Source organism: Camelus ferus, chromosome 17 (genome assembly GCF_009834535.1).
Source record: "Camelus ferus isolate YT-003-E chromosome 17, BCGSAC_Cfer_1.0, whole genome shotgun sequence".
In the NCBI taxonomy this organism is placed as follows: domain Eukaryota; kingdom Metazoa; phylum Chordata; class Mammalia; order Artiodactyla; family Camelidae; genus Camelus; species Camelus ferus.
Window position 1 is genome coordinate 34,672,259 of NC_045712.1, and position 25,504 is coordinate 34,697,762.

The window sequence follows — 25,504 nt, forward strand, 5'->3', positions numbered from 1 at the left end:
TGAATGAGTTATAGGTGGCAGAGGGCCAAAAGCCCTGGAAGTGGAGACAGAAGATCTTTTGGGACTGTCGCGGAATTTCCGTATGGTCTTTTTTTCTTTCTTTTTCCGTGTGGTCTTAAACGTGTTCCCCCGCCCTTCTTCGCCCTAGTTTCCGCTCGCAGCTCTGACCCTCTGGGTTTCGCAGCCGCTGGGTCCAGCCGGCCGGGAGGCGTCGCGCCCCTGGTGTCCGCTGGGGGGCAGGGGCGCGCAGGGCCGGCCCCGCCCACTTCCCGGCGGCCGGCGTGGGTGGGCGCACCCGCCCGGCTGTACAGAAGCCGAGTCGCGCCGCGTCGGACGCAGTAGCCGGCCCGCCTGCCCGCCGGCCCTCGGAGCCCGACCATGTCCTGCTACATCTACCAGCTGCCCGCCTGGGTGCTGGACGACCTGTGCCGCAACATGGACACTCTGAGCGAGTGGGACTGGATGCAGTTCGGTGAGTGGGTCCTCCTGCCACCCGCCAGGCTCCCTCCCCGCCTCTGTTTAAGTGGGTCCTGATCCGAGGGGCTCTGTTGCTGCCGTCCTGGACTTGGCCCTCGCTGTGTGCCCTCGGGCAGGCACTGCCCGCTCTCTGAAGCCCAGTGTGGTCGTCTGGAAGGGGTTAGGTGATCTTGAACGGCTTCTGCTGTTACTCTGTCGCTAAGTAATGACGGGCTCGACCTCGCTGTTCACAGTAAAGCTTAAAATAATAGCTATCAACTGTGACTGCGTGCTTACTGTTGATGTAAGCACCTGACACGGATTGTCTCCTTTAATTCCCACAGGAGCCTGAAAAGTTTTTCTCTCTCCCTATCTTACAGACTTCGAAGCGGATTTAGAGAGGTAGTCACTTGGGGGGAGAGGGGCAGGACGTGGCGTTACTAAGTGGCGGGGTGGGATTTGAACCCCGACTTCTGGCCCCGCCAGAACGTCTTCCTGTATATAGCGTGTTTGCGCTTAATGATTGGCTGAGGACTTGGGATCGGGGGTGGGGGTGGGATCGGGGGTAGGGGGGGTGGGGGGCTGCGCGCTGCGCGTGTGGTCCTCGGGCGCCCAAGCGGAGATCTGTATTCCAGGCTCCACCACATCCCAGCTGGTGGCTTTTGGCAAATTGCCAATCTCTCTGAGCCTCAGCTTAATCTATAAACTGGAGGTGGTTGTGAGGAATCAGAACTGTATAAAAAACACCTGATACGTATGTGTCAGAGGTTCTTGTAAGTAATAAGGAGGTGTTAACAATGATCATCCTTGTTTTAGGTTTTAAGTCAATGTGACTGGTGCCACTTTGTTTTTAAAGTAATATCTATATTTTTTTTAAAATTGAGATTATGATAGATACCATTTGTATAAGGAGTATATAATACATATGTACAGTGGAAAGAGTAGTAATAAAATAAACGTGTGTGTTATCCATCCAGTTTGAGGCAGTAATATGTATTTTAACCTAATCTTTCTCAACCAGGGGCAGTTTTGCCCCCTTAGGGAACATTTGCCGATATCTGGTCTGGAGACATTTCTGAATGTCATAACTTGGGGGATGTAATGGGTAGAGGCCAAGAATGTTCCAAACATCCTACAATGCACAAGACAGCCACTTCCACAAAGAACTGTCCAGCTCAAAGTGTCAGTAGTGCTGAGGTGAAGAAACCCTGCTTTAAACTAGTAACAAAAATAATACATCCTTATCGCAAAATACTGTGGGAAACGAAGATTAGCTCAACCTCTAGGACTCAGGGATAATCATTATACTATTTGGATGCTAATAATAATAACAACAGCAACTGCTAACATGTATTGGATTCTTACGTGTGCCAGCAGGTGCGAGCTGTCTTATTCCTTCTAGTCTTTTTTCCTAAACATTTTTATGTGCATACATTTCCCCCAAATCATATCATTTTGTACTTTCCACTAGCCTGCTTTTTTCACTTAAAATATATCACAATTATTTCTCCTTGCCAAGCAATATTTTTTAGCAACATGGAGTTAGGTTTTTGTTTTCAGTATGTATTTTTATTAACTTTTTAATGGAAGAAACAACAGATGAACTAGGTCACATGATGTAAATCATGCCCCTGGGACAGAGGGGAAGGTGACTGTCTTTCCCAACCCTGATCCTCAGCCTCCCTTTCTGTCCCTGCAGAGACAGTCCCTGCTAACACTTCAGGGTACCTCTGAGAATGTCTTTCGCCACCTGATTTTCTAGACTGCACTGTATACCTTTGCTCGGATAATCTGTGATTTAACTACTTTAAATGTTTCCTGGGCTGTGGACAAATTTTGTATAAGAGACTTGCTCGAGTTTTTTCCCTGTTGGACTCAGTTGCGAAGGCCAGAACAACTTCTGTTCCTAGGATTATTAATTAATTAATTAACAGGGAGAGGTAATTAGGTTTCTTTAAGTATTTTTTAAATTAATTTTTAAAGTTTTATTTTTTAGTGGAGGTACTGGGGATTGAACCCAGGACCTTGTGCATGCTTAGCACATCTATGACTTTTTTTTTTTTTTTAACAAACAGCTTTATTGGGATATAATTTAACTACCATGTAGTTCACCCATTGAAAATATATAATTCAATGACATTTAGTATATGCAGATTTGTACATCCATCTCCACAGTCAATCTTAGAACATTTTCATTATCTGCACCCCTTAACCATCCCTGCCAACACTCCCATAGACATCTCCCATTTCCCACAGCTTCAGGCGTTGCCTGTCCTGGACGTTTCAGATAAATGGAATCATACAGTATGTACAAGAGTCACAGTCTTTGTGACTGACTTCTTTCATTTAGCATGTTTTCAAGGTTCATCCATGTTGTAGCATCATCAGTGGTTAATTTCTCCATGATTCCAGTGGATGGATGTATTGCACGTTATTCATTGGTCAGTTGAGGGACCTCTGGGTTCTTTCCACTTTTTGGCTATGATGAATAATGTTCCTTTGCACATTTGTGTACAAGTTTTTGTGTGGCTGTATGTTTTCATTTCCCTTGGGTGGACACCTAGGAGGGGAATTACTGGGTCACATGGTAACTCTATGTTTAACATTTTGAGGAACTGCCAGTAGATTTTCTGAAACTCAAGTACCATTTTACGTTCCCACCAGCAATATCCGAGGGTTCTCCACGTTCCTCCCCTCAGCACTTGTTATTGTCTGTCTTTCTGAGTCCAGCCCTCCAAGCAGGTATGAGTGGTTTCTCGCTGTGGTTTTGATTTGCATTTCCCTAATGACTAATGATGCTGGGTGTCTCTTCATGTGGATTCGTATATCCTCTGTAGGGACCGCCTCTGACTCCTTAAGCCCTGGAGACACCAGAATTGCTCAAGGTCCTCAGAGGCCTTCCATTGTGATAGAGGCTCTAATCCACATTCCTCCCGGGCCTGCACCATCTGGCGCAGTCTGAGCCCCACCGACTTCTGACTTCCTCCCACACCCCACACCGTCTTGCTCACCTTCTCCAGCCACAGTGCCTCCTTAGACCAGACTCAGGGTCTTTGAACTTGGGTGTTCCCTCTGTCTAGGACATTTTTCCCTGTGGGCTTTCCATGGCTGGTTTTCTAGTCTCTATTCGTTTCTTCTTGCTGCTGTAACAAATGACCACAAATTGAATGGTTCAAAAACAGCCATTGTTGCATTATGATTCTGGAAGTCAGAAGTCCTAAAATCAAGGTGTTGACAAGGCTCCAGGGGAGAATCCATTTCCTTGCCTTTACTGGCCTCTAGAGGCGGCCTGTGGCCCCTCCTCCACCTTCAGAGACAGCAGGGTGGCATCTTCAGATCTCTCTCTGACCTCTGCTCTGTCATCATTGTCTCTGAATCTGACACTCCTGCCTTCCTCTTTTAAGGACCCTTGGGCTCACTACAGTCATCTAGGAGAATCTCATCTCAAAATCCTGTTTCATGCCATCTGCAAAGTCCCTTTTGTCACATACAGTACCATATTCACAGGTTTTGGGGTTTAGGACACTGACGTCTATGGGGGGGCCGTAGTCTTTCAGTTCTCAGTTCACATGTCACCTTGTTTGCTGGGCCGACCTTGCCTACCCTCCCACACCCCCACCGTTTATTCTTTATCTCATCACAGCGTTTTATTTCCTTCATTCCTTTTAATGTGCTTTGACCTTGGCCCTTATTTGTTTATGTCTGTCTAGAACATAAGCGCCACGAGGGCAGGGGCATTACCTGTCTAGTTCACTCCTATGTTCCCAGTGCAGCGGCCGGCCAGTGGGCAGACACTCAGTGTCACTTGAATGAATGATGGGCTGAGGGATATTAGAACGGTGAGGACGCGGGCTTGGAGCCCATGGTTGGCCAGCTCTCCATTCTGGGATGGGGATCACCAGGCTGGGAGCCAACCGGGGCCCCCAGTTAGCAGCTCCTTGCCAAGTCACAGTGCCCTCTGGTTTCTGTTCAGCAGAAGTGACTGTGATTGACCTTCCTGTCCTAAAGAATATTGGGTTCTGTGAGTCACTGTTGAAGAGATGGGCCCTTAGGGCTGATTGTGCCACTGCGGAGTCGGAGTCGGGGTGGAGAGATCCGTAAAGAGATTGAGAAAATCACCCAGCCGCAGATACGCCTGCTCTTTGAATTTGATCGTTGTTGACAGATAACGCGGCTGCCTCCTGTGCATTTCCCTGTGATTGCGGCTGGATCTGTTTTTGCCCCTGGAGGAAAACAGGCTTCTCACAGCTTCACTCACCCCAGGTCTGGGACCCCAGGTGTGTTCTGGGGGGCCCTGGGCCAGAGGTTCCTTTGTTGGATGGCCCCCCATCTTGCTCTCTCACACATGTACTGCCTTTGTACACAGCCCTGCTTTGTCCCTGCCCAGCCATGTGACTTCGGGCAGGTGACTGCCTCTCTCTGACTCATTAGTTTCCTCATCTGTAAAATGGAGATGAGTTCCTGAGAGGCTTAGGGGACAAGATGCTCTCCTTTTTCCTCAACCAGGGAGGAGTCCAGTTGGTCCGGACAAGGGGTGTGTCACCTGAGGGCGGGTCATCTCAGGAGGCTGTGCTCTGCAGGTCTTTGAAGATGGGCAAGGTTTTTCTACCGCGTGCTGCAGAATTCAGGAGCTCAACCCTGGAGGGATGTTCATGTGTTGTTGACCATCGGGGATAAAAGCAAGTTTTCACAGAGTGTAGATGGTTTAACAGCTGCAGCGAGCATTTACATCACACATATGTTATTCTGTACATATAACTAATCCAGTCCTTGCAGCAACCTCGAGGTAGGCGCTGCTGTGTCCTCGTTTGCAAATGAGGAAACTGAGGCACAGAGAGAGGGGAGGGCCTTCCCCAAGCACCTGGCAACTAGTAACAGAGAGAAGATTTAACCCAGGCCTCAGAATCTGGGATCTGGGCCCTCAACCACCATTGCACCACCCTGCTAACATAAGCACATATTTTTATATCTACTAAAAAGTCTGAAAGATTGGAAACAAAAGTATAAAAGTATAAAAAGATTCTTTTCTTGGAGTCTTCCAAGTAGGGACTTGGATTTTCTCCCATTTTCCAAGTGTTCTGTGATGACCAGGTGTCACTTATGCGTGTGGACTCAGCAGGGCCCTTGGCAGTGACTCGCCTCCTCCAAGGTATCTTGTTTCCACACTGTTTTAAGAGTCTTGTTAAATGCTGACAGGTCAACACCTTAAGAGATGTCACTTTCATGGAGCTAAAATGTCCACAGCGCAAGCCCCTCAGTTTAATTCCTGTTTCCCCTGCGTTGCCTTGAGGGAAGTGCAGCCCACGGAAGTGGGGGCCGCGGTTGGGTTCCCACTGGCACGGTGGGGACCCCGGAGGCCGCCCTGGGCTTCTGCTCTTCCCATGACAACAGGCCGCCTCCTCCCAGAGCTTTGTGTGCAGGGAGTGGGGGGATGGGAAGGGATTCCACTTCCTGCCACTCTATTCTCTCTGCCACTGGGAGCAGCCCCTGACCCAGCTGACATCACTTCCCACTGACCAGGAACCTGGCCTGGGGTTTCCAGTGACTGAAGTTGCAACTGGAGAACTTTCCATTCCTAACAGGCCACTTCTCCCAGAGGCTTCCTCTCTGCAGGAAGCTGTCACAACTGTCCCCTTTCCTCCAGATGGACAGGGATTGTGCAACACGATGGTGCCACTCCCTGGTTCTGGCTCTTCCCTGGTGTCCTGGTGTCCGTGGCTCTTAGGATCAGGTCCAGACTCTGTAGCCCAGCGTTTGCGGGCCCCTTCATTACATGGCCTTGGGCTTCGTCTCTTGCCTCCTCTTCCCCACTCAGTTCCCTCTTGTTTGTATTTTTCAGACAGAAAACTCCATGGGCTTCTGGTTTACTCATCACTGTGTCCCTGGGGCTTGTCACAGGCCGCGGCACCACAGCGCTCAGTGGTGTTTTGTCAAGTGAAGGTGTGACTTGACGTTCACATAGTTATCTGCTCCATGATTTCTGATATCCTGGAACTGAAGCATGAATACTTTATTTCTACTTTAGAAAAATAATGCCTCCCTCACGTCAGGAAACTTGGCAGAATACTATGTGACCATTCAGAATGCCATTAACGAAGAGCTCGTACCAACCCAGCCAATGCTTATGGTATAACATTAGCAAATAAGAACTGGATGCACAAGCTTCCTTGCAGTCTGGCAACAGCCCCCTCCAGGACCACACCTGGGTGTGTTGGGGAGAGTTTTAGAAAGGGGAAGTGCCCTCGTGGGATGCTGTGTAACTTAGTAGTTTTTTTCCCTGCATTTTTGCAAGTTTTCTTTCGTGAACAACCATTAATTTTATAATAAAAAATAAAGAAATTCATTTTAGTACTACCAGCGGTAGACCCCTGCAAGTGGTACAGTGCTTCAGAGTGGGCAGTGCTTTTAGGGCCGTGCCTCCCTTGCTCCTTGTAACAGTTCTGTGAGGATAGTGGGCCACGAGTTCGTTCATTCATTCGTTCGTTCATATCCCTATTCCAGGGCTGGGGCTTAAGGGTGAAGGGAATGAGACACCCAGGGCAAAACTTAAGGAGGCACCTACTCTCTGGCTGCTACCAGTGCTGGATCAGCCTTGAGAGTCAGCACCTCCTTAAATTTTGCCCCTCCAGCCTCACCGTGGTCCTGGCTCTGCCCCAACTCTGTGCCAGAAACCCTTCTCTGTTCTGGGGATCTAACAGTGAATGGACAGATGAAACTCCCTGCCTGCGTGGGGCTTCTGTTCTGGAAGGGAAGGCAGGCACAGTTCTATACCCTCCGGTAGAGTCGAGGACACTGAGGCTCCCACCCCACCGACTTGCCCATAGCAAATAAGCAGCTAAAGCTCAAAGTCCCTGAGCCTCTCGTCCAGTGGTCTTTCTCTAAGTCTTGTGTGGCAGCCAAGTTGATACTTACGTTCAAGTGTGAGTGTGCCGGTCCCTGCAGGTATTAAATGGAATCAGCGTTATGATTTGGGCCGCCTGTGGCCCTCAGCTCATGGTGGAATTTCAGGTATGGTGGGGGCAGCTTTGTTATGGGCAGAGCCAGGCTAGCATGGTGACCGTCTGGTGAAGGGGCCGCCCTTCCGACTCTCAGCAGACCCTGTCACTTGCCTTCCAGCCTCCTACGTGATCACAGACCTGACCCAGCTGCGGAAGATCAAGTCGATGGAGCGGGTGCAGGGTGTGAGCATCACGCGGGAGCTGCTCTGGTGGTGGGGCATGCGGCAGGCCACCGTGCAGCAGCTGCTGGACCTCCTGTGCCGCCTGCAGCTCTACCGCGCCGCCCAGATCATCCTGAACTGTGAGTCACCAGCGTCGCCCACGCGGCTGGCCCTGAGCACATTTCAGCGTGAGCTGCGCTCTCTGGCCTTAACACCTTTTTTAATCTTAAGAAAAATTTGAATGAAAAGATTTATCATCCAAATAAGAAATCAGTAATGGTGGTTACCCCTGGGGAGAGCAATTGGGCGGCCAGGGAACAAGGTGTGGGAGACAGACTCTACTATAAGTCCTTTGGCACCTTTTAAATTTTGGTTCTCTAGTCTAAAAATCAATCAGTCAATCATTAATAATAAAATAGCTATAACAAAAAAAATTCAGGAAAATCTACAGTGAAAATTATTTACAGCCTCATCCTATTTCCCAATTTTGCATCCCAAGAGGGAACCACTATTAACAATTTCTTGTCTATCCTCCTGGAAATGTTCTGTGCGCAGGCAAACGTCTATAAGTATCTACAACCCTTTTTAATACAGATAGTAGACAGTACACCATGCACTGGGCTGTACCCTTCATTTTCACCTAGCAGTCGACCTTGCAGATGGTTTCGTATTGACATGTTCTTTCAACAGCTGCATTGTGTTCCTTTGACAGATAAACCGTGATTTATTCACTGCACCTCCTACTGATAGGTGTCCAGTTTCTTTCTAGCCTCCTGTACACAGTGTTGTGATGTGTACCTTTTTGCTCACATGTGAATCTAGCTGTATGATGGTTTTCCAGCACTGGAATGGCTGGATTGAAGTTTTGTGTATTTTCAGTTTTGATTGCTGTCAATATCAAATTGCCCTCCTGCAAGGGAGTATGACCATGATGGGAACGTACTTAGCAGGTTATAAACAAAACCTTCCTACCTCGAAGGGTGGCTGTGACATTGAAGAAGGAGAACATGTCAAGTGCCTGGTGTTGAGCAGGTGCTCAGCAGAGGCAGGGGGATGGAGGTCTGGTTACCTCCACCTTAGCTCCCACTCCCCGTAGCCCCAAAGAGACCCCTTCAGTGTTGGGCAGGAGTTGGGCTTCTCACTGGCACTTACTGTCCAGAGCCCCTGCCCAGTGCCTGGTGCTGTATGAGGTCCTGGAACACAGGTGGGCAAAGCAACAGGTCCTCTGCCCTCATGGAGAGCATGGTCAGGAGGAGACAGTCAGTAGACAGGAAAACAAGTGAAAACTCCAAGTTGGGGAGTCTCCTAGAACACAGTGGTCATGGAAGGCCAGTCTGAGGAAGTGACGTTGGAGGAATGGAAAGAAGACAGCCATGTGAAGAGTTGGAGAGCCCAGGGGGAAGGGAACAGCATGTGCAAAGGCCCTGGGGTGCTGAAGGAACTAGCTAAATGTGGTGTGGGAGGTAGAGAGCAAGCCATTCAGAGCCCCAGAGGCCTTGGGAAGACCCTGTGGGCCCTGGAGTTGTCCTGTCTGGGGTTCCTGAGCTGGGAAGGACTTGGCTGAACCAACAGACCCCAGTTCAGCACCTGTCTGCCTGTACCTCAGGCCTTCTGGAATCGGGGAGGGCTTCCAGGAGGAGGGTTGGGGGCTTAGATACCTCCACCCTCAGAGATAAATCAGGGGACATCAGGGTGGCCCTGCAGGTGGGGACCTGCTCAGACCACATGGTACATTGGTTGGTGTGACCGATCCTCATCCTCTGTAGCTGCATGCAGATCCTGACTCTGGCCTGTCTGCATCCCCAGAGCCCAGCCCGTGGTAGATGCTGACAATTGATTATTGAGTGGATGTACCTTCAAACATTTTTCATGCTTTGAGAGAATTAGTGATAAACTCTTAATATGTTCAAAAAGAGATGAGGAGATTTGTGCCCACCCCCGGATGCCAGAGAGAGAAAGTGGGGGCGGTATGGAGGGGGGGAATGGGAAAGCTGCTGCGTCAGGTGCAGTCAGAATGAAGGGGCCGGACCTCCCACCCAGGCCACTTTGGGCAGGGGGACTCCAGTTTTGTCCCTGCTGGGCACTGGGATGCTGCCGGGGTGTCCCAAGGTTGGGGAGTAAGGAAGTACTGGGGATTGAGACATAGGCCTCTTGATGGACACGCCAACTTGCCATTGACGTCAGAACCCGGCTGTTGACTAATTCTGAACATATTCTTAATGATTTGAGGTCAGCACACAACACGGTGCCAGATTCAAAGAAGCACACTCATTGCAGCGTGACACTGTTTTCAGCTGACACTGACTGGGCACTTTTGAGATGTCAGGCACTGAACTGCGAGCTTGGCTCCTCCTGGCCGCCCCTCAAGGTGGGTGCTCTAAGGAACCCCTTCTCCCCCCGAGGACGCTGAGGTCAGGAGTGGCTCAGTGCCTCCCCAAGGGCACGGGTGGAGACGGAGGGCACACCCTGGCGCGCCTCGTGCTTCACTTTTCTCACAGGAACTTCACTGAATGCACTGCTTGGGCTTCCAGGAAATAGTGATATTTGATCGTCAACCTCTCTTCTTAGAACTTCACTCACGTCCCAGCTTTCCCGTTCCAGCCCCCTCTAACCTTGCAGGCCCGTGAGGCTCTACCTTGCTTCCTGAAACCTCTCTTCTCTGCCGCTTAGCCTTGCTGAATTAAAATCTAGCCTGAGAAAGAGAGAGAAAAGCCGGTTTCCACATCCATATCTTTCCTTTGGGGAGTTTGTGTTTTCGCTATCGCTTTCAGTCCTCAGGCAAGACACTTCCCCTTTCTGTATCTTGGTTTTTGTTTTTTTTTTTCCCATTAGGGAAAAAAGTGCCATAAATCTTGATCACTTTTTGAAAGTGAATATGGAGGGCATCTGTGAAGCATGTTAAGTTTCTGTTACTCCAGCCGGTCAGTTTTCCCTTCCCTAATTGTGACAGTGGTTTGACCTTAATTTGTACTTACTTGCTGAAGGTTGTTTATGAGATTGCTCAGCTGTTCCCAGCAGTTTGAGAACCTGGCTTCTGCTCACCTCTTTTTTTGTTTTTTAAATGGAGATACTGGGCACTGGACCCAGGACTTCGTGCATGCTAAGCGTGTGCTCTTCCACTAAGCTGTAAAGAGCTGTAAGACTAGGTTTGAATAAAACAGAACTTGAAAACCACACCACTAAAAGCCCCAGATATAAAATGATGTCCTCAGAGAACTGTGACTCTAGGTAATACAGGCTTTCTGAAGGCTGTGTCTGAACCGAACCGAAGGGCGGTGTGTGGGGTCCACTGGCGGCCACATGTGTGTCCAGTCACTTGAAATGATGCCCTGTGGGTGGCTGCTGGTCCCATTGTGTAGAGAGCTGGTCCTGTGGGTCTCTGTTCCTTGACATTTTCTTGACAATTTGTCAGACATTCAGTGCTATAAGAATTAGAATAAATTAGTACAGAAGGGTTACCTTTCCTTCCGCTGGCAGATCGGCTTGCCAAGGCCAACCCTTTTTACTCTTTTAGCTGTTTCTTGGTAGTTTCCTGTATTAGCATCCCAGGTTCACGGCTGTTACTAAGGGCAGACGACAGGGACTTAAATAAGACAGATGTTTATTTCTCTTTCCTGTGACAGTCCAAGCTGCCCAGGGCTGATACGGTAACTCCATGGTGTTGAGGACCAGGTTCTTTCTTTCTCATTGCTCTGCCATCTGGGACACCTGGCTGCCAGCCCGTACCTGAGTGGCTACCCCATACCTGCCCAGGTGCAGTCCAGCCGACAAGAAGAGTGTGGTCCCTCGGAAGCTGCCATTGGCCAGGGCTGGTCACATGATCACACCTAGTTGCAAGGGAGGCTGGGAAATGGACTCTTGAACTAGTAGGCTCTGTGCACAACTAAAGCGTCTATTACTCTAGAAGCGGGGTGGATAAATGTTGGAGGGACAGCCGTCTTCCTACAGGCCTCCCTTTGGGCCACCCAAATATCTGTATACCCACTTCTTCCCACACACAAGACATACTCACCCTTCCCCCAAGGTTCCAGAGCAGTTCCTTCCTTTGCTCAGGGCCCAGGCTCAGTGAGTGATGGGTAGTCTTGCGTCAGCCCCAGATGATCTGGTACGTCTCCCCCAAAGAGAAGTTATCACCCGCCTCCCCCAGCACACCCAAAGTTCAACGGTGAAATCCAAACAGGAAGCCACAATCAGAACTCCCATTTGAAATGAGAGGCAAGCTGCAGTTACTTGTCTGTAGGAGCCGACAAATCTGGCTGAGCAACAGTTGTAAAAAGTCCCTTCTGGGAGGGGAGACATTTCCTTTGCTTGGTCCCTCTGACAGCCCTTTGTTCTTCTCAGCCAACCAGTGATTCTCCAGGTGTGTTCCCCGGACTTCTCAGCATCAGCATCACCTGGGAACTTGTTAGAAATGCAGGTTCTTGGGCCTTACTCATCTGTGGGTTCAGCAACTCCAGGGGTGGGGTGGGGTGGGGTGGGAGGGCCCGAATCTCCCTGCAGGAGATTCAGATGCAGTAGAAGGCTTAAGAATCACTGCCCTGACACCTGGTTCTCTGACTTCTGCCTCTGTCCTGGGGGATGGGGTGGGCATGGGGGGAGCTTCCCTGTTCCCTGTTCTCGGTGGCCTCATCAGAAGTGGGAACTGGAGAGTCTGACCTTATGGAGGGAGCGACACGGCTTTCACAGCGCACTTCCTGCTGGGGGAGGGTATTGGGGGGCCTGAGAGGGGCTCTGAGGTCAAATAATGGCCAGTTTTTGTCACACCAGGCCTGTGGTTTCCCAGGCAATACAATTCTCTCAGAATGCTAGAAGCTTCTGGTCTCTCTTGGCTTCTAATCTGTTCTTTCTGATACCCACAGCTAACGATCTAGCCTAGACAGTTTAGTTCTTAACCCTGAGAGATTTGATCTCTCACTCAGTGCCCAGTGTGTCCAGCCTGCCCCGTCTCTCCTCTTGATGTCACGTGTGTCCCTGGGGCCTGTCTGGAGGCCACCTGAAAGAGGAACTTGGGTGGGATGGAAGCACTCTTGTTTTTTGTTTGTTTATTTGTTTGTTTACCTTTTAAAAAATATATTTTTATCGAAGTATAGTCAGTTTACAATGTTGTGTATATTTCTAGTGTACAGCACAATACTTCGGTCATATAGTAACATACATATATTCATTTTCATATTCTTTAACCATAAGTTACTGTAAAACATTGAATATAGTGCCCTGTGCTATACAGTATAAACTTGTTTATCTATTTTATATAAACTAGTTAGTATCTATAAATCTTGAACTCCTAATTTATCCCTTCCTACCGCCTTCCCCCACTGGTAACCATAAGTTTGTTTTCTGTGACTGTGAGTCTGTTTCTGGTTTGTAAATAAGTTTGCCTTTTTTTCCTCCATTCCACGTATGAGTGATATATATGGTATTTTTCCTTCTCTTTCTGGCTTACTTAGAATGGCGATCTCCAGCTCCATCCATGTTGCTGTAAATGGCATTATTTTATTCTTTTTTATGACTGAGTAGTATTCCACTATATAAATATACCACAGCTTCTTTATCCAGTCATCTGTTGATGGACATTCAGGTTGTTTCCATGTCTTGGCTGTTGTAAATGAAGCACTCTTGTTTTGAGTCTTGCCTCTGGCTCTGGGTCTGGGAGAGAACCCCTGCTGAGTTCATTCGTGGACTGAGAAACGTGGACTAGCGATTAGAAAGGTTAGGACCATTGCCTTACCTCCTGCTGGGGCTGTCTCTTCAGAGCTCCTAAAATGGAGTTTCTCAGTCAACTTGGGTTGTCAACCACAGGCCAAGAGTCTTTCTTCCCAGCTCTGCTTGTGCACAGTCTAGCGCCACTGGAGTTCTCTCTTTTGTTGGAGACTCCTGAAGAAGAAGCCACATACACCAACATTTAGAACATCTTCAGCTTCTCCCCTTGGTGTTACAGGTGTTTTTAGTGCACAGACCACCTTCCGAGGGTCGCAGGTGACAGTTTTTGCTTTGATGTGAGAAGAGTAACCAGCGTTCCAGCCTGCAGGATCTGGGTCCTTGCCGCCTGGAGTATTATTATATTGATTTGGCTGCTACAAGAAAGGCCAAGGTCTCTGGGTCAGGACAGGAAGAGGAATGCTGCCTTTGTGTCTTGATTGAAAAATATCTTTTCATGATGGGGAAAGTACCGCGTGTATGGGACATCCACAGGGCGAGTCACAGTCTGAATTAGCACTTCCCAAACCGCATACCCCAGAAGTGTGCTCCCGCAAGTTACCCCCCCTGCAAACAAGGGTTCGTGAATAACTAACCTTGGGAAATCCTGTCTGTTTTATCAAGGCCCCAACCTTTGGAGATGCAGCAGGCACACCAGCATATTAAGGCTCTGATAACTTTTTTTTTTAATTTGGTGGAGGTACTGGGAATTGAACCCAGGACCCCGTGCATGCTAAGCATGCGCTCTACCACTGAGCTGCACCCACCCCGCAAGGCTCTGATAACTTCTGTAGCAAAGAAACCTATTTAGGCCGGTGTTTTCCATTTCTATTTGACCGCAGAACCCACTTTTCATTTGACATTTATTAATAGCCCCTGGGAACCAATACACTGTGGGAATCGCAGCTCCAGTAAACTGGTGCCGATGGTGTCATTGCTGCACATCCCTGGGGCACGGCATGGTGGAGTCTGGGGGGTCAGGGACAGCGTTTATATGGTCAGACTAGTGTTCAGCATGAGAAAGGTCTGACCCTGGGGGCTCAGGCCAACCGTCTCCCTGGGGCATAAAATATGAGAATCCTACTCCTGAGGGGTGCTCCCCCCCACCAGGCTTAGGAGGGGACCGTGAACCAGGCTCCAGAGTCTATGGGCTGGCATCTTGAGGTCTTAGGAGCCAGATTCAAGGCTAAGGCCAAAGTATCAGAGCTGTGGCTTCTAGCCAAGGGCAGGCTGGCTGTCATCACTGCTGAGCTCCAGAGCTAGTTAACTGTCTCTGAGACAGGCGGAGGAGCTGAGCCTGTCGACGGTGGGGGTCCGACAGCTCTGGCTCTGAGGTTGGAGGCTGGAAACCAGGGGTGCCTGACCAGTGAGGGGAAACTCCCCTCGTTCCTCCCCGTAGGGAGTTAGATACACCGAAGCAGGACAAGAGGGCAGTAGTGAACTAAGATATATTATCAGGTGCCCACTGTGTGCTGGGGACAAGGTCTCCGACCTCATGGAGCCTGCCTGTAATGTGGGAGATGGCTGTTAACAGGCTGATGACAGAGATACGTACCTGACCGCAGCGGGAGTGCTCAAAGGAGAAGTGTAGGTTGTGGGGGAGGTCCGAGAGTGGGAGAGGGGAGAGTTTGATCTCATCCGGGGAAGAAGTTACCCTGAGGAAATGAAACTTGAGCCTCCATTCGAAGGAAAGATGGGCCGCCGGAAGTGAGGGGCCACGCGGAGGGAACAGCATGTTCAGAGGCCCGGTAGTGGGAAGGAGCGATGCTGGAGGACCCAAGGGGAGGCCGTGGGGGCCTTGGCTAGAGGCCAGCGGGCGTGTGGGGCGCTCGGACGGGAGCAGGAGGGGTCGGGCACCCGAGGCTGCACAGGCTGTGGTCAGCTTTGCTTTCAGCAGGAGGGGAGGGAAGGTTTTGGAGACCTTCTACCTGGGACTACCCTCGCTGCTCTGGCCACTGTGGCGAATGGGGGCCTATGAGGTTCCAGGTGTGAACTGAGCTGGAGAGCAAGAAGCTTCTGGAATCTCAAGGGGCTCCAAGGGGGGTGACCATGGTTTCATCTTCCCATCTGCTGCTACCTTCTTCCTGGGAGTTTTCTTTCAAGTTTCCCAATTTTCACGCAGCCTCTTCTTGGTTGTGCAACCTTCACAGTTTCTAACTCTTGGTTTGGCATCTCAGCCAAAGTCATTTCCTTCCTGGAGCCGGGCTGTCATTGGGTGGGGAATTTTCATCTGTGGCCTAAAGTGAAACAGAAGAGAAGGATCTCTTTGTCTCCAAAAGAGGCTGAGCCATTGAAGGGCCAGACGGAGCTAATGTGTGTTTACCCAGAGGCCTTCCCAACATCCGCCCCTTTCCTCCCACTATGAACAACAAAGCATGGGTAGGATTCAGACCCTAGGGCCCCTGGAGTCTTGTCCCTGGAGGTGGCACTGTGTTGGACCAAGACCCCGCCCTTCCCCGCCCCACTGCTGGCCAGGAGTCCCTGTTATCTGAGTCATAGCTAGTCATAGTTTGTATTTAGCTATTCTAGTCATAGCTTGTATTTAGCACCTAATATGTGCCAGGCAAGCATCTCATCTCACAAATACTATTCTCCCCATTTTAGAGATGAGGAAACTGAGGCTCAGGGAGTTAAGTAATGCACCCAAAGCCACGTAACGAATAAGCAATGGGCTGGAAAGGCATGCAGGTCTCCTGGACCTTAACCCCTGCTGGGCGACGTCACTAGATGGTAGCAGGTCTCACTTTCTCCCTGAAAAATAAAATAAGCGTAGGCATTGGCCTGTCTGCTTTTCCCGTAAATGGGGAAGCTTCAGAAGGGAAGAGATGCGAGGCTTTTCTAATGTCCTTGCTGTGCAACTCAGGATGGTCTCCTGACTCTCCTTCTGCATGTCGGTTACTCCCTCGGGAAACTGTAAGGCTTTAATCACTGCGGGTTTCTTGGGAGTAACTGTGAGCCTGGACAGAGGGGTGTGTGCAGTGCCTCGAAACCAGTCCCCAGTTTTTCAAAGAGGGAGGGTGGGAGCTGGAGGGAGAGGAGCTGTGGTCTGTTGAACTCCCGCTCCGTGCTGTGCTGTCGTAAGCAGCTCCTCTGGGTTACGAGCTTTGGACACATAGTGAGGTTACCCATTAATCAGGATTGGCTAGGTTATGCTGCAGTGACAGATAAACCCTGAAATCTCAGTTGTTCATCCCAGCAGAAATTGATTTCTCAAAGTCCAGTGCTGTCTCCTGCACTCTTGCACACAGCTGGTCATCTGGAGTGCGTGGCTTCCAGGGTCCCTGTGGTGGGGGGAGTCGGGGGAGGAGGAGGCTTGCTGGCTTTTCATTGCTTTGTCCAGGAAGCAACAATAGCATTTCCACTTACAATCCATTGGTCAGAAGCAGTCACGTGGCCTCAGCCTAATTGCAAGGAGGGCTGGGATCTGAGAGCGAGCAGATGACTATTTGGTAAACACTGTCTCAGCTACAGGTTACCTCATTTCAAGGGAGTTTATGATAAGGTTCCACCTAACCATGGCTTTCGGGAGTCTCCCATGGTCTAACCCTTGCCCAGCTGTTTCGTCTCATCTTTGCTCTTTCCTCCCCTCAGCTCATTCAGCTCACCCCTAGGGTCATCCTTCATTTGAGGAAATGCAGCAAACTCTTTTCTGCCTCAGGACCTTTGCATATACTATTCTTTCTTTTTAGAACGCTGGTCTCTCCCCAACTTCCTTGCATTATTCCCGTGGCTCATCCTTCTCATCTTTTGGGTCTCTGTTTAAGTGGCACCTGCCCACAGAAGCCTGCCCTGGTTAGCCCACGTGTGTAAGTCTGCCAGGTGCTCCTCCCTCCATCCAGTATGTTTTCAGTTTATAATTAGATATCTGTTTAACTAGTTTAAAGTCAGGATCGTGCGAGTCGTGATAATGTATGGCGTTCCCAGTCCCCAGCACAATGAATAAATGAATGGGGTGGATGAGTCATTTTAGCAGCCGGTGAATGGGTCCAAGGGAGGATCAGAGATCGGGCGATTGGGAAGACAGGTCATGTACTCAGACTTGCCTAACTTCATGTCTAACTTGAGTTGGGAGTTTTGAATGGTGTGTGTGTGTTTTCTTTGGATGCTCAGGAGTGTTGAGCCCAGGGATTGGGAGGCAAAAGGAAACGAGGGGGCCCCGAAAGCTCTGTCTGTCCCTGACATGGCCAGCTGGCACCTGGGTTCTTGAGTTAGGGCTGAATCACTTTCATTTATTCTAGAAGGGGTCTGTTTCAGCCACATGAGTCAGGTAAATACAAAGAATAAAAACAAATACACGAGTATCATGTCACTGTTTAACTTGAGGGCTGTGAAGGGTGGAGGGAATTCCAGAATGTGCTCACCGAGGAAAGATCTTGCCAGCCGCCAGAGTCTCCCGGTGCAAGCGTGTGGCTCCTGCGTCTGCCGCCGTGTTAAATGTTCCCGGGCGACTGAGGAGACCCCCGGCCCCGCTGCCTCGGGCCCGCGCACATAAGCCTTTCAATTGAAGGCAGTGGGGTGTAAGTAAACAAAATAGAAATATGATAACTGTTTTAGGTTTCACTTTACTGAAGTGTGAAGCAGAGAGAACAACTGGACCTTCTTCCCAGAGCTGTCGTCTGAATGAAATAGGCCCCGCGTACGGGGAAGCACTTTGGACAGAAAAAGCCTGACATAGGGGTGGAGGGTATAGCTCAGCGGTAGCGCGCATGCTTAGCATTCATGAGGTCCTGGGTTCAATCCCCAGCACCTCCATTTAAAAAAAATAAAAAGTTAAAAAAAAATTTAAAAGCCCGATACAGACTCAGAGGTGATGGTAATAACAACAGTGAATAACAGCAGTAGCCTGTAACTGTTAGCACTTACTCATTTCATCCTCACAGCAACTCTCTGGGGGTGGAGGGTACGGTTCCTCGTCTCACGTGTCGGATGAGACTTCGAGCGCCTCCCTTGCCCGTGAGCCTGGCTGCGGCGTGTGCCGTGGGCTGGAGGGCCATGAGTTCTTCGTTGGGCTCCACGGCACATGTGCTTCCTGCTTTTTAGAGAGAGTGGGACATCCTGGAAATGCAAAGCAGAGAGAAAAGGGAATCGGGCCCATTGTCCCCTATGAACCGTGGCGAGAGCACAGAGAAACACTTGTGCTCCCTTCCTCTGCCCCCGGACACCTGAGACTCATCACTGGGTGAAGCCAGAGGTTCTCATCCTCACTTGGGGGACTTTAAGAAACATCCAGACTCTGATTTAATTCTCTGTCTGATAACCGAGATTTCAACCCCTTGGTGCCCACAGCCGCTGAAGCTGTCATTTCAAGCACTGGAATCTCTGCCCGTCCCCAGGGGTCCTGGCAGGGAGAACCCCGAGCTGCCTGTCCTCCTGTGTGTGACCAGGCCGGCTGCCAGTGGCACGGTGGGCAGAAGCCTGTCCCCTTCTCCACTAGCCAGGCTCCTGTATCACCTGGCCCCACGGCCACTGCCCTCTGGGAGTCACGTGTCCATTGGGGGTTTAAACTGTTGGAAACAGCTGTCTGCCCCAGATGCTTCCCTCAGAGACCCTAAGTCAGAATCAGATCAGATGTTCTTTCTCTGTGCCTTTTGTGCAGGGAGACAGGACAGAGGACAGAAGATGCCCATGTCGCAGTTTGTGCCCTGTCCCTGGCCTCGGCCCATCTGCTTTTTGTATTGTGTCTCTCTCAGACGTGGGGCAGTCCTGGGACAGAGGGGTTATAATTATTCTGACAACACAGAAGATGCACAGAAGGTGAAGCTCAGAGGGTTAGGACAGCCGCCCTCGGGCGCACAGCCGGCTTTAGAGAGGCCGGGTCTGGGGGTGGGAAGTTCCCCACCCTTACCCACACTTCTTCTCTGTAATCACGGCTGTATTTTCTGGGTCTCATGATCCTGCAGAATCAGCTTTACGCATGGAATCTTTGTGGGAATGCGATCCCAGGGGAAGAAAAGAGTATTGTCCTGGGCACGTGAGCCTGCTTCCTGTACACCAGTCATAGCAATGAACAGTGTAACCGGCCTGCTTCTCGATCTTGGCCTTGGCAGACAGGAAACTCAGCGAGATTTAAAGCTTGCTGCGACCCTTTCTCGTGAACATTTGTCCTTTGCTGCATCTCGTCCTCGATGTTCTGTTTTTATTTCAGCGGTGCTCTGGTGTATGTCCCAGCCCGAAGGTGTCATATCCACTCAGCTATCAGAGGTGAATTTCCAGGCACTACAGGCAGAAAAGCCATGGTTTCTCCCTCTTCTGGGTTGTTGTTGGGAAAAGAGCCGAGCAAAGGCCTGCCCTGCGCCTTCCAACTCAGATCGCGCACCAGCCACCCGAGGGTCGAAGTGAAGATGTGTAATGTTTATGCATCTAAAAACCATCTGAAAACCCACAGCTTGCAGAGATGGGGGTTTCACAGGAAACTGAAGCTTGTCACTGCGGGCCTGATGTGGGGCTCTGGCAGCTGTCCCCTGTGGCTGGCTGTGGCCCTTGAGTTTGATGAGGTGGGAGAGTGGGGGGCCAGCCTGAAGTGCACGGACCAGCTCAGTCTCAGGCTGGAGCGCCTGGTGGTGCTGATGCTCCAGGACAGGTCCCTCCCTGGGCGGGCTTGTGCCCCACTCCTGCGTGCTTGCATGGACCACGGTGGCAGCTGAAGGCCCCAGCATGTCACTGTGGACTCTCCTTAGGTTGAGAACATAATGGAGCCTTTCCTGTTCTCCATGGGTGGGGGCCAGAGAGGTCAGCCACACATGGGCTGGTGGCCTCAGTGTTCCTGCCAAATGGGTCTTGACTGAGAGGCAAAGATGTACAGAAAGGGAAAGAAAAAAGGAATAGGACACTGAAGTTAGGTCAGGCCGGGATGGTCATCCTCTCCCCTGTTTGACTAATGAGGAAACTGAAGCTCAGCCGGGCCTCACGTGGGGGAAGATGCTGCTTATTCTGGGGCTGCAGGCAGTTGGGGTGCAGGTGGGACCTTGAGAAGCCTTTGCAACTGGGAGCATCTCCTGCTGTGGTGGGCTCTCTGGGGTCCCCTTCACCAGCAGGCCTGGCCGGCCCAGCACAGGGGAGCTGGGGTCACAGAGGAGCCACCTCTGCCCTTTTGCCTGATACACAGATATCATCAAGAGGATGACACGGACGGGGCCCTTTGAGGAACACGGGTGGGACCCCACGCAAGGTGGTTTGTGGTGGGGCGGTATTGCAGAGGCAATCTCCCTGGGCCTGAGAGAGGAGGGCAGGGAAGAAGAGGACTGTGAGTGGCCTGGGGGCCCCTTCCTCCTAGGGGCACAGTGTTCACTTCTGCACACACCCCAGGGGCAGGCAGCTCTGCTTCGGGTCTGCTCACAAGTCAGCCTTCACCTCCAGGGAATGTCCCCGTTGTCATTTTGTCCAAGGGACTGTGTGTCACCTTGCACCTGTGGTGGAAGGCAGGGTATTACATAAGTGGAGATGTGGGAGTCCCTGAGTCCTGTGGGCAGGGCTGCCCTGGGCGGGGAACCCACCTCTGGGATTGCAGCTTCGGCCAGAAGGGCCTCCACCTGCTGGGATTGGGGTGGGGCAGCGGGGTGCCTGAGGACTCCAGATGGGGAGAGGTGAGATGAAGTATGTGTCCTCCAGGGCCCCCATGTGAATCCTGCCCACGGCACCAGCTTCTCCACTCTGATTCTATGAGAGGACACCCCCTTCCTGTGTCAGGGTCCCCTCCTCTCGCTCTCTCTGTGGGGGAGGTCTCCTCACCTCCCAGAGCTCCCATTTCCCTCCTTGCTGCCCTGGGGATGGAGTGGGGACACTCACAGTGAAGGTCTTAGCTGGTGGCCAAACACAGGAGCACGTGGGTTCTGCCTCTGCTGCCCACTCCCCTTCCAACCCCGGATGGCTCCTCACTCTCGTTGGAAGACTCCGTCTAGTCTCTATTTTAGCAAGCTTGCTTACTGACTTCTTTCTTAAGAAAACAATTTACTGTGCAGTTAATGCATGATCATTGTTGAAAGATTCTACTATGTGAATAACTCCTCCCCACAAAAAGCTGTACCACCAAACCCACAATTATATAATCGTTGATAATCACAGCACCCAGAAATGTTTGCTGTTAACATTTTGTGTATATGCTTCAGGCTCTTTTCCTCTCCATATATAGATGTCTTCTATGCTTTTACACATATTTCACCAAAAAACTGGTAAACTGTATACCCTCTTTGATTGTCAGTCAACAGTATATTGGTGGAGAGGAGGCTGGGTATAGCTCAGTGGTAGAGTGCATGCTTGGCATGTATGAGGTTCTGGGTTCAATCCCCAGTATCACCATTAAAAAAATTATAATATAATAAAGTAAATAGATAAACAAACCTAACTACTCCCCCCCACCAAATAAAAGCAAAATGGTGGTTGCCAGAGGTGGGGGAGGGGCGTGGATGGGGCAAAATGGGGGAAGGTAGTCAAAAGGCACAAATTTCCAGTTATAAATAAGCCCTGCGGGGTGTAATGTAGAGCATGGTGACTGTAGTTAATAATACTGTGTTGCATATTTGTAAGTTGCAAAGAGGGTAGACCTTAGAAGTTTTCATCATAAGAAAAAAAATTTGTGTGTGAGGTGATAGATGTTAACTAGACTTATTGTGTGATCGTTTCACAATATATACAAATCTCAATCCATATGATACATACCTAAAACTGATATAATGTCCTTCGTCAGTTATTTCTCAATTGAAAAATATATCAACACTTTTCCCTGTCATGGTTGTACCAGATACGTTTTTTCAGTTACTATTAAAGTGAAAAAACACACAAGTTAAAAGATCTGAATGAATAGTTAAATTCATAGAGAGAGAAGGTAGAATGGTGGTTGCCAGGGGCCGGGGGAGGGAGGGTGGGGAGTGAATGTTTAATGAGCAAAGGGTTTCAGTTTGAGAAGATGAAGAAGTTCTGGAGCTGGATAGTGTGATGGTCGCACAACGGTGAATGCACTTAGGGCCACTGAACCGGAGACTTTATAAACTAGTGAAGATAGTAAATTTTATGTTACGTGTATTTCCCCACAATTTAAAAAAACAGATGTCATGAAACAACAGAAAAGTGTAAATGATTCAGAGCTGTTAAATGAAAATTGAAAGACCGCGCCCTGCCCTCCTTACTCCCAGTACTGGCTGCTTAGGAGATCACCCAGTGTTTTAGAAAATGAGACGCCACCACTACCAGTGGGGTTCCCGTGTTTTGAGCCGAGCGTTCAGCACGCGCTGTTTCCCTTAGTCCTCGGGAAGGTGGTCCACAGCGGACACGGCCGGGAGGTCCGTTCCAGAGCCCGGACTCTGAGTGGCTCAGTTCTGCTGCTGCTTTTGTAAGATAAGTCCACCGAAGAGAACAGTGTGTCTGTGACAGTAAAGGAAACAAGGAAAAAGTCGCCATCATCCCCCATTCAGCCGTCTGGCTTCTTCTGTGCGTTCCTGCTGGCCTTTCTTCACTCACTCCCACCCTTTTGTCCTGCTCATCCTCAGGCCGAGCCCAGGGCTGTGCAGATGCAGAGGGTAGTGGGGCTGGTGAGGACACTGGTGTGTGAGTGGGTCTGCCCTAGCTGGCAGACCACAGCGAAACCAGCCCCGGGTTTGAATCCTGTCAGCTGTTTGACGTGGGACAAACCACTTAGCCTGTCTGAGCCTCAATATGCTCAAAAATAAAATGCAGAGAATTCTATTAATCACCAGAGATGGTCCAGAACATCAAATAAATCTGCAAAGGGCCACACATGTGCCGTACATTTAGGTGTTATTAATACTGTTCTAGTCCCAAAGCCTCGTGTTGAGAAGCTTGGTCTGGTGATGACGATCGGTTTTGTTTAGAGAGAGGCCTGGTTTACCTGTTGGAATAAATGCTACCGGAGACTCAAAGGCTGAGACGTTCTGTCCCAGCCCCACCTGCTGCCCGGTGTGAGAGCCCACGAGTCGGCAAGACATCCCCAGACTCTGAAGCCCCTATTTTTTCAGTTCTCAAACATGAGGCCACCTCGAATCCCCAGAAGCTGAAGAGCCTTGCATGGAGGCTGCAGAATTTGGGTTTGGTCTGGGAGGCCTGGGGGGAGGGGGGAGATGGGAGGAGTCAGTTGAAGGGTGTCCTTTATGCTGGCAGTGGGGAGTCATGAAGGCTTAAAGGGAAGTGGTGAGGCTGGATCTGTTATTTCAGTAAGATGTGGCCTGGAGGGATGCTCTGGAGGCCACCGGAGCCGGAGGCAGGGACCAGCCTGGAGAGATGACAGGGGTGGTGGTGGAAGGGAGAGGAGGCCGGTTCACAGGGAGTAAGTTATGAGACGCTGGTGTAGACACGCCTGCTGACACCTTTGGGGTTTCCCACATCCGTGCAAAGGGGAAGTGATTACTCTCAAAAGGCAGGTGACCTCTGCCCCAGCTCCTTCAGCCGGTCCTGCCTGCCCAGTCTGTGTGGCCTCAGACCAGCCGCTTAACCTGCTCAGGCCTCCGTGTTCTCCTCTTCACCAGGTTGCAGTGAGGGGCCTGGTGAGGACTGCACGGCTGCAGAGCCTCGCCAGCACACACTGGACGTGGCTGCTGTTTTCAGGCTTCCCGTCTGTAAAACAAGGAAGGTCGCACGTGTCTCCACTGCTCCCGGAAGGGATGCTGAAGGATGGCTGGATCTTTTAGATTTAGGGGCTTGAGGAGGGACTCAGCGAAGCGGGGATCTTTGACTTCCCCACATGTTTAAGAAGCTGTGTGGTCCAGAGCCCTTTCTCCCCTCCATCCCAGCAAGGAAGCACACACATTGATCATCACAATGATCGTCTCTGTTTCATAGGTGAGGAAACAGGCTCAGAGAAGGAAAGTGACTTGTCTAAGGTCACACAGCTGGTAGGATTGGAAGCCAGATGTGTCTGACTTGGAATGTTGGAACTGGCCCCATCACCGGAGATGTTGTGTCCAAGCACAGCATCTTACACGTGGGAAGGCCAAGGCCCAGAAAGAGAAACAACTCACGGGGGCCCATGGGGAATTCTCGGCCGAGCCAGGACCCTGAGCAAGCTCTCTGACTTCTAATCCCAGCCTCCTGATGGCTAACCCACTTCACTGAATGATGATAGCTGTCTTTCTTCCCATCTCATTTCAGGGAAACCAGTTCCTGAAATCAAGTCTTCTCTCCCAGAATTCCTGGATGCTGTGAAGCCAGAAAAGCCTTTGGCAGCTTCTGGAAGGAACACCGAGGATGAACAGGAAACGGGGCAGCCCATGAGGCCGGCCACCTGCCCAGGTAGTTTTAATTAAACTGAATTTCTTAATTTAAAGGAAATTTATTTAAGGAAGTGTTTCATCTGTAAGGATATTTAGCTCAGCATGTGATAACCAAAATACAGAAACAACGAAAGAAGATCGGAAAATTAATCATGGATGGTGGTAACATTAAAGTCCTACTGGCAATGATGTAGGTATGTAAACACTCATGGAAATATACTCACAGTATATGAGTTAAAAAAGCTAAAAAAAGTCAGATAACAAAAGAATATATACCATCTCTTACCATTGTCATAAAAAGAAAACAAACTCAGTAATTGAGGGCTTTCTATGTGCCAGATACTGTTCTCAGCCCTTCAGAGATGTTGACTTGTTTAATCCTCAGTTAGCTGTCTGGGTGTGCTGTTGTTACTGAGGAAAGTGCAGCACAGACAGGTTAAACAGCCTGCCCAGGTCATGTGTCACAGGGCCGGGTATAAGTGCCCCGCACAGGCTCGGGGCTGGGAGCCTGGTGATATTCTCTGTGTGCCCTCGCAGCCATGAGGTGGGGCACGCAGGGGTGCCGCCAGCCCCATTCACTTCCTCCCCTCTGCCAGGGGTGGATCTGCTCCTTAGCCCGGAGCAGGAAAGTGACTTGTTCAAGGTCACGTGAGTAGGAAGTAACATCCATAAGCCATGTGATTTGAAGACTTATGTCCCCAAGCACTGCACACACCACTCTCTCAAAGCCGTTCCGCCCCCTTCAGGTTTGTCTCCATCCCCTTGTGCCTGCAGAAGGGCTCCGGGACTGTTTGCCAAATGATGGGAGGTCTCAGCCAGGGGGTGACTTCCCCAAGGGGAACTGCTATTCATGCTGTTTTCACCGCCTCTCCCTCAGAGCCCCACCTCCCTTCCGCCCTCCTGCAGCCTCCTGAGTGGAGACAAAGATCCCAAATCCATGAAACCGCAGCCCATCGGCACGGTTCCTGGAACC

General features: G+C 50.3%; 1 protein-coding gene across 3 annotated transcripts in view; it reads left to right on the plus strand.

The window, feature by feature from the left end:
- The first annotated feature begins 280 nt into the window (after window positions 1-280).
- IRAK2 (interleukin 1 receptor associated kinase 2) overlaps window positions 281-25,504 on the plus strand; it is a 52,616-nt gene continuing 27,392 nt past the window's right edge. Inside the window, exons 1-3 of one of the 3 annotated variants that reach the window (XM_032458947.1) lie at window positions 281-472; window positions 7,573-7,755; window positions 24,410-24,550. In XM_032458947.1, the coding sequence (XP_032314838.1) occupies window positions 379-472; window positions 7,573-7,755; window positions 24,410-24,550 (418 nt within the window). In that variant the 5' untranslated portion in view covers window positions 281-378. Of the gene's footprint in view, window positions 473-7,572; window positions 7,756-9,859; window positions 9,984-24,409; window positions 24,551-25,504 lie in introns of those variants that run through there. The other 2 variants (XM_032458945.1, XM_032458948.1) reach the window with 2 other exon arrangements.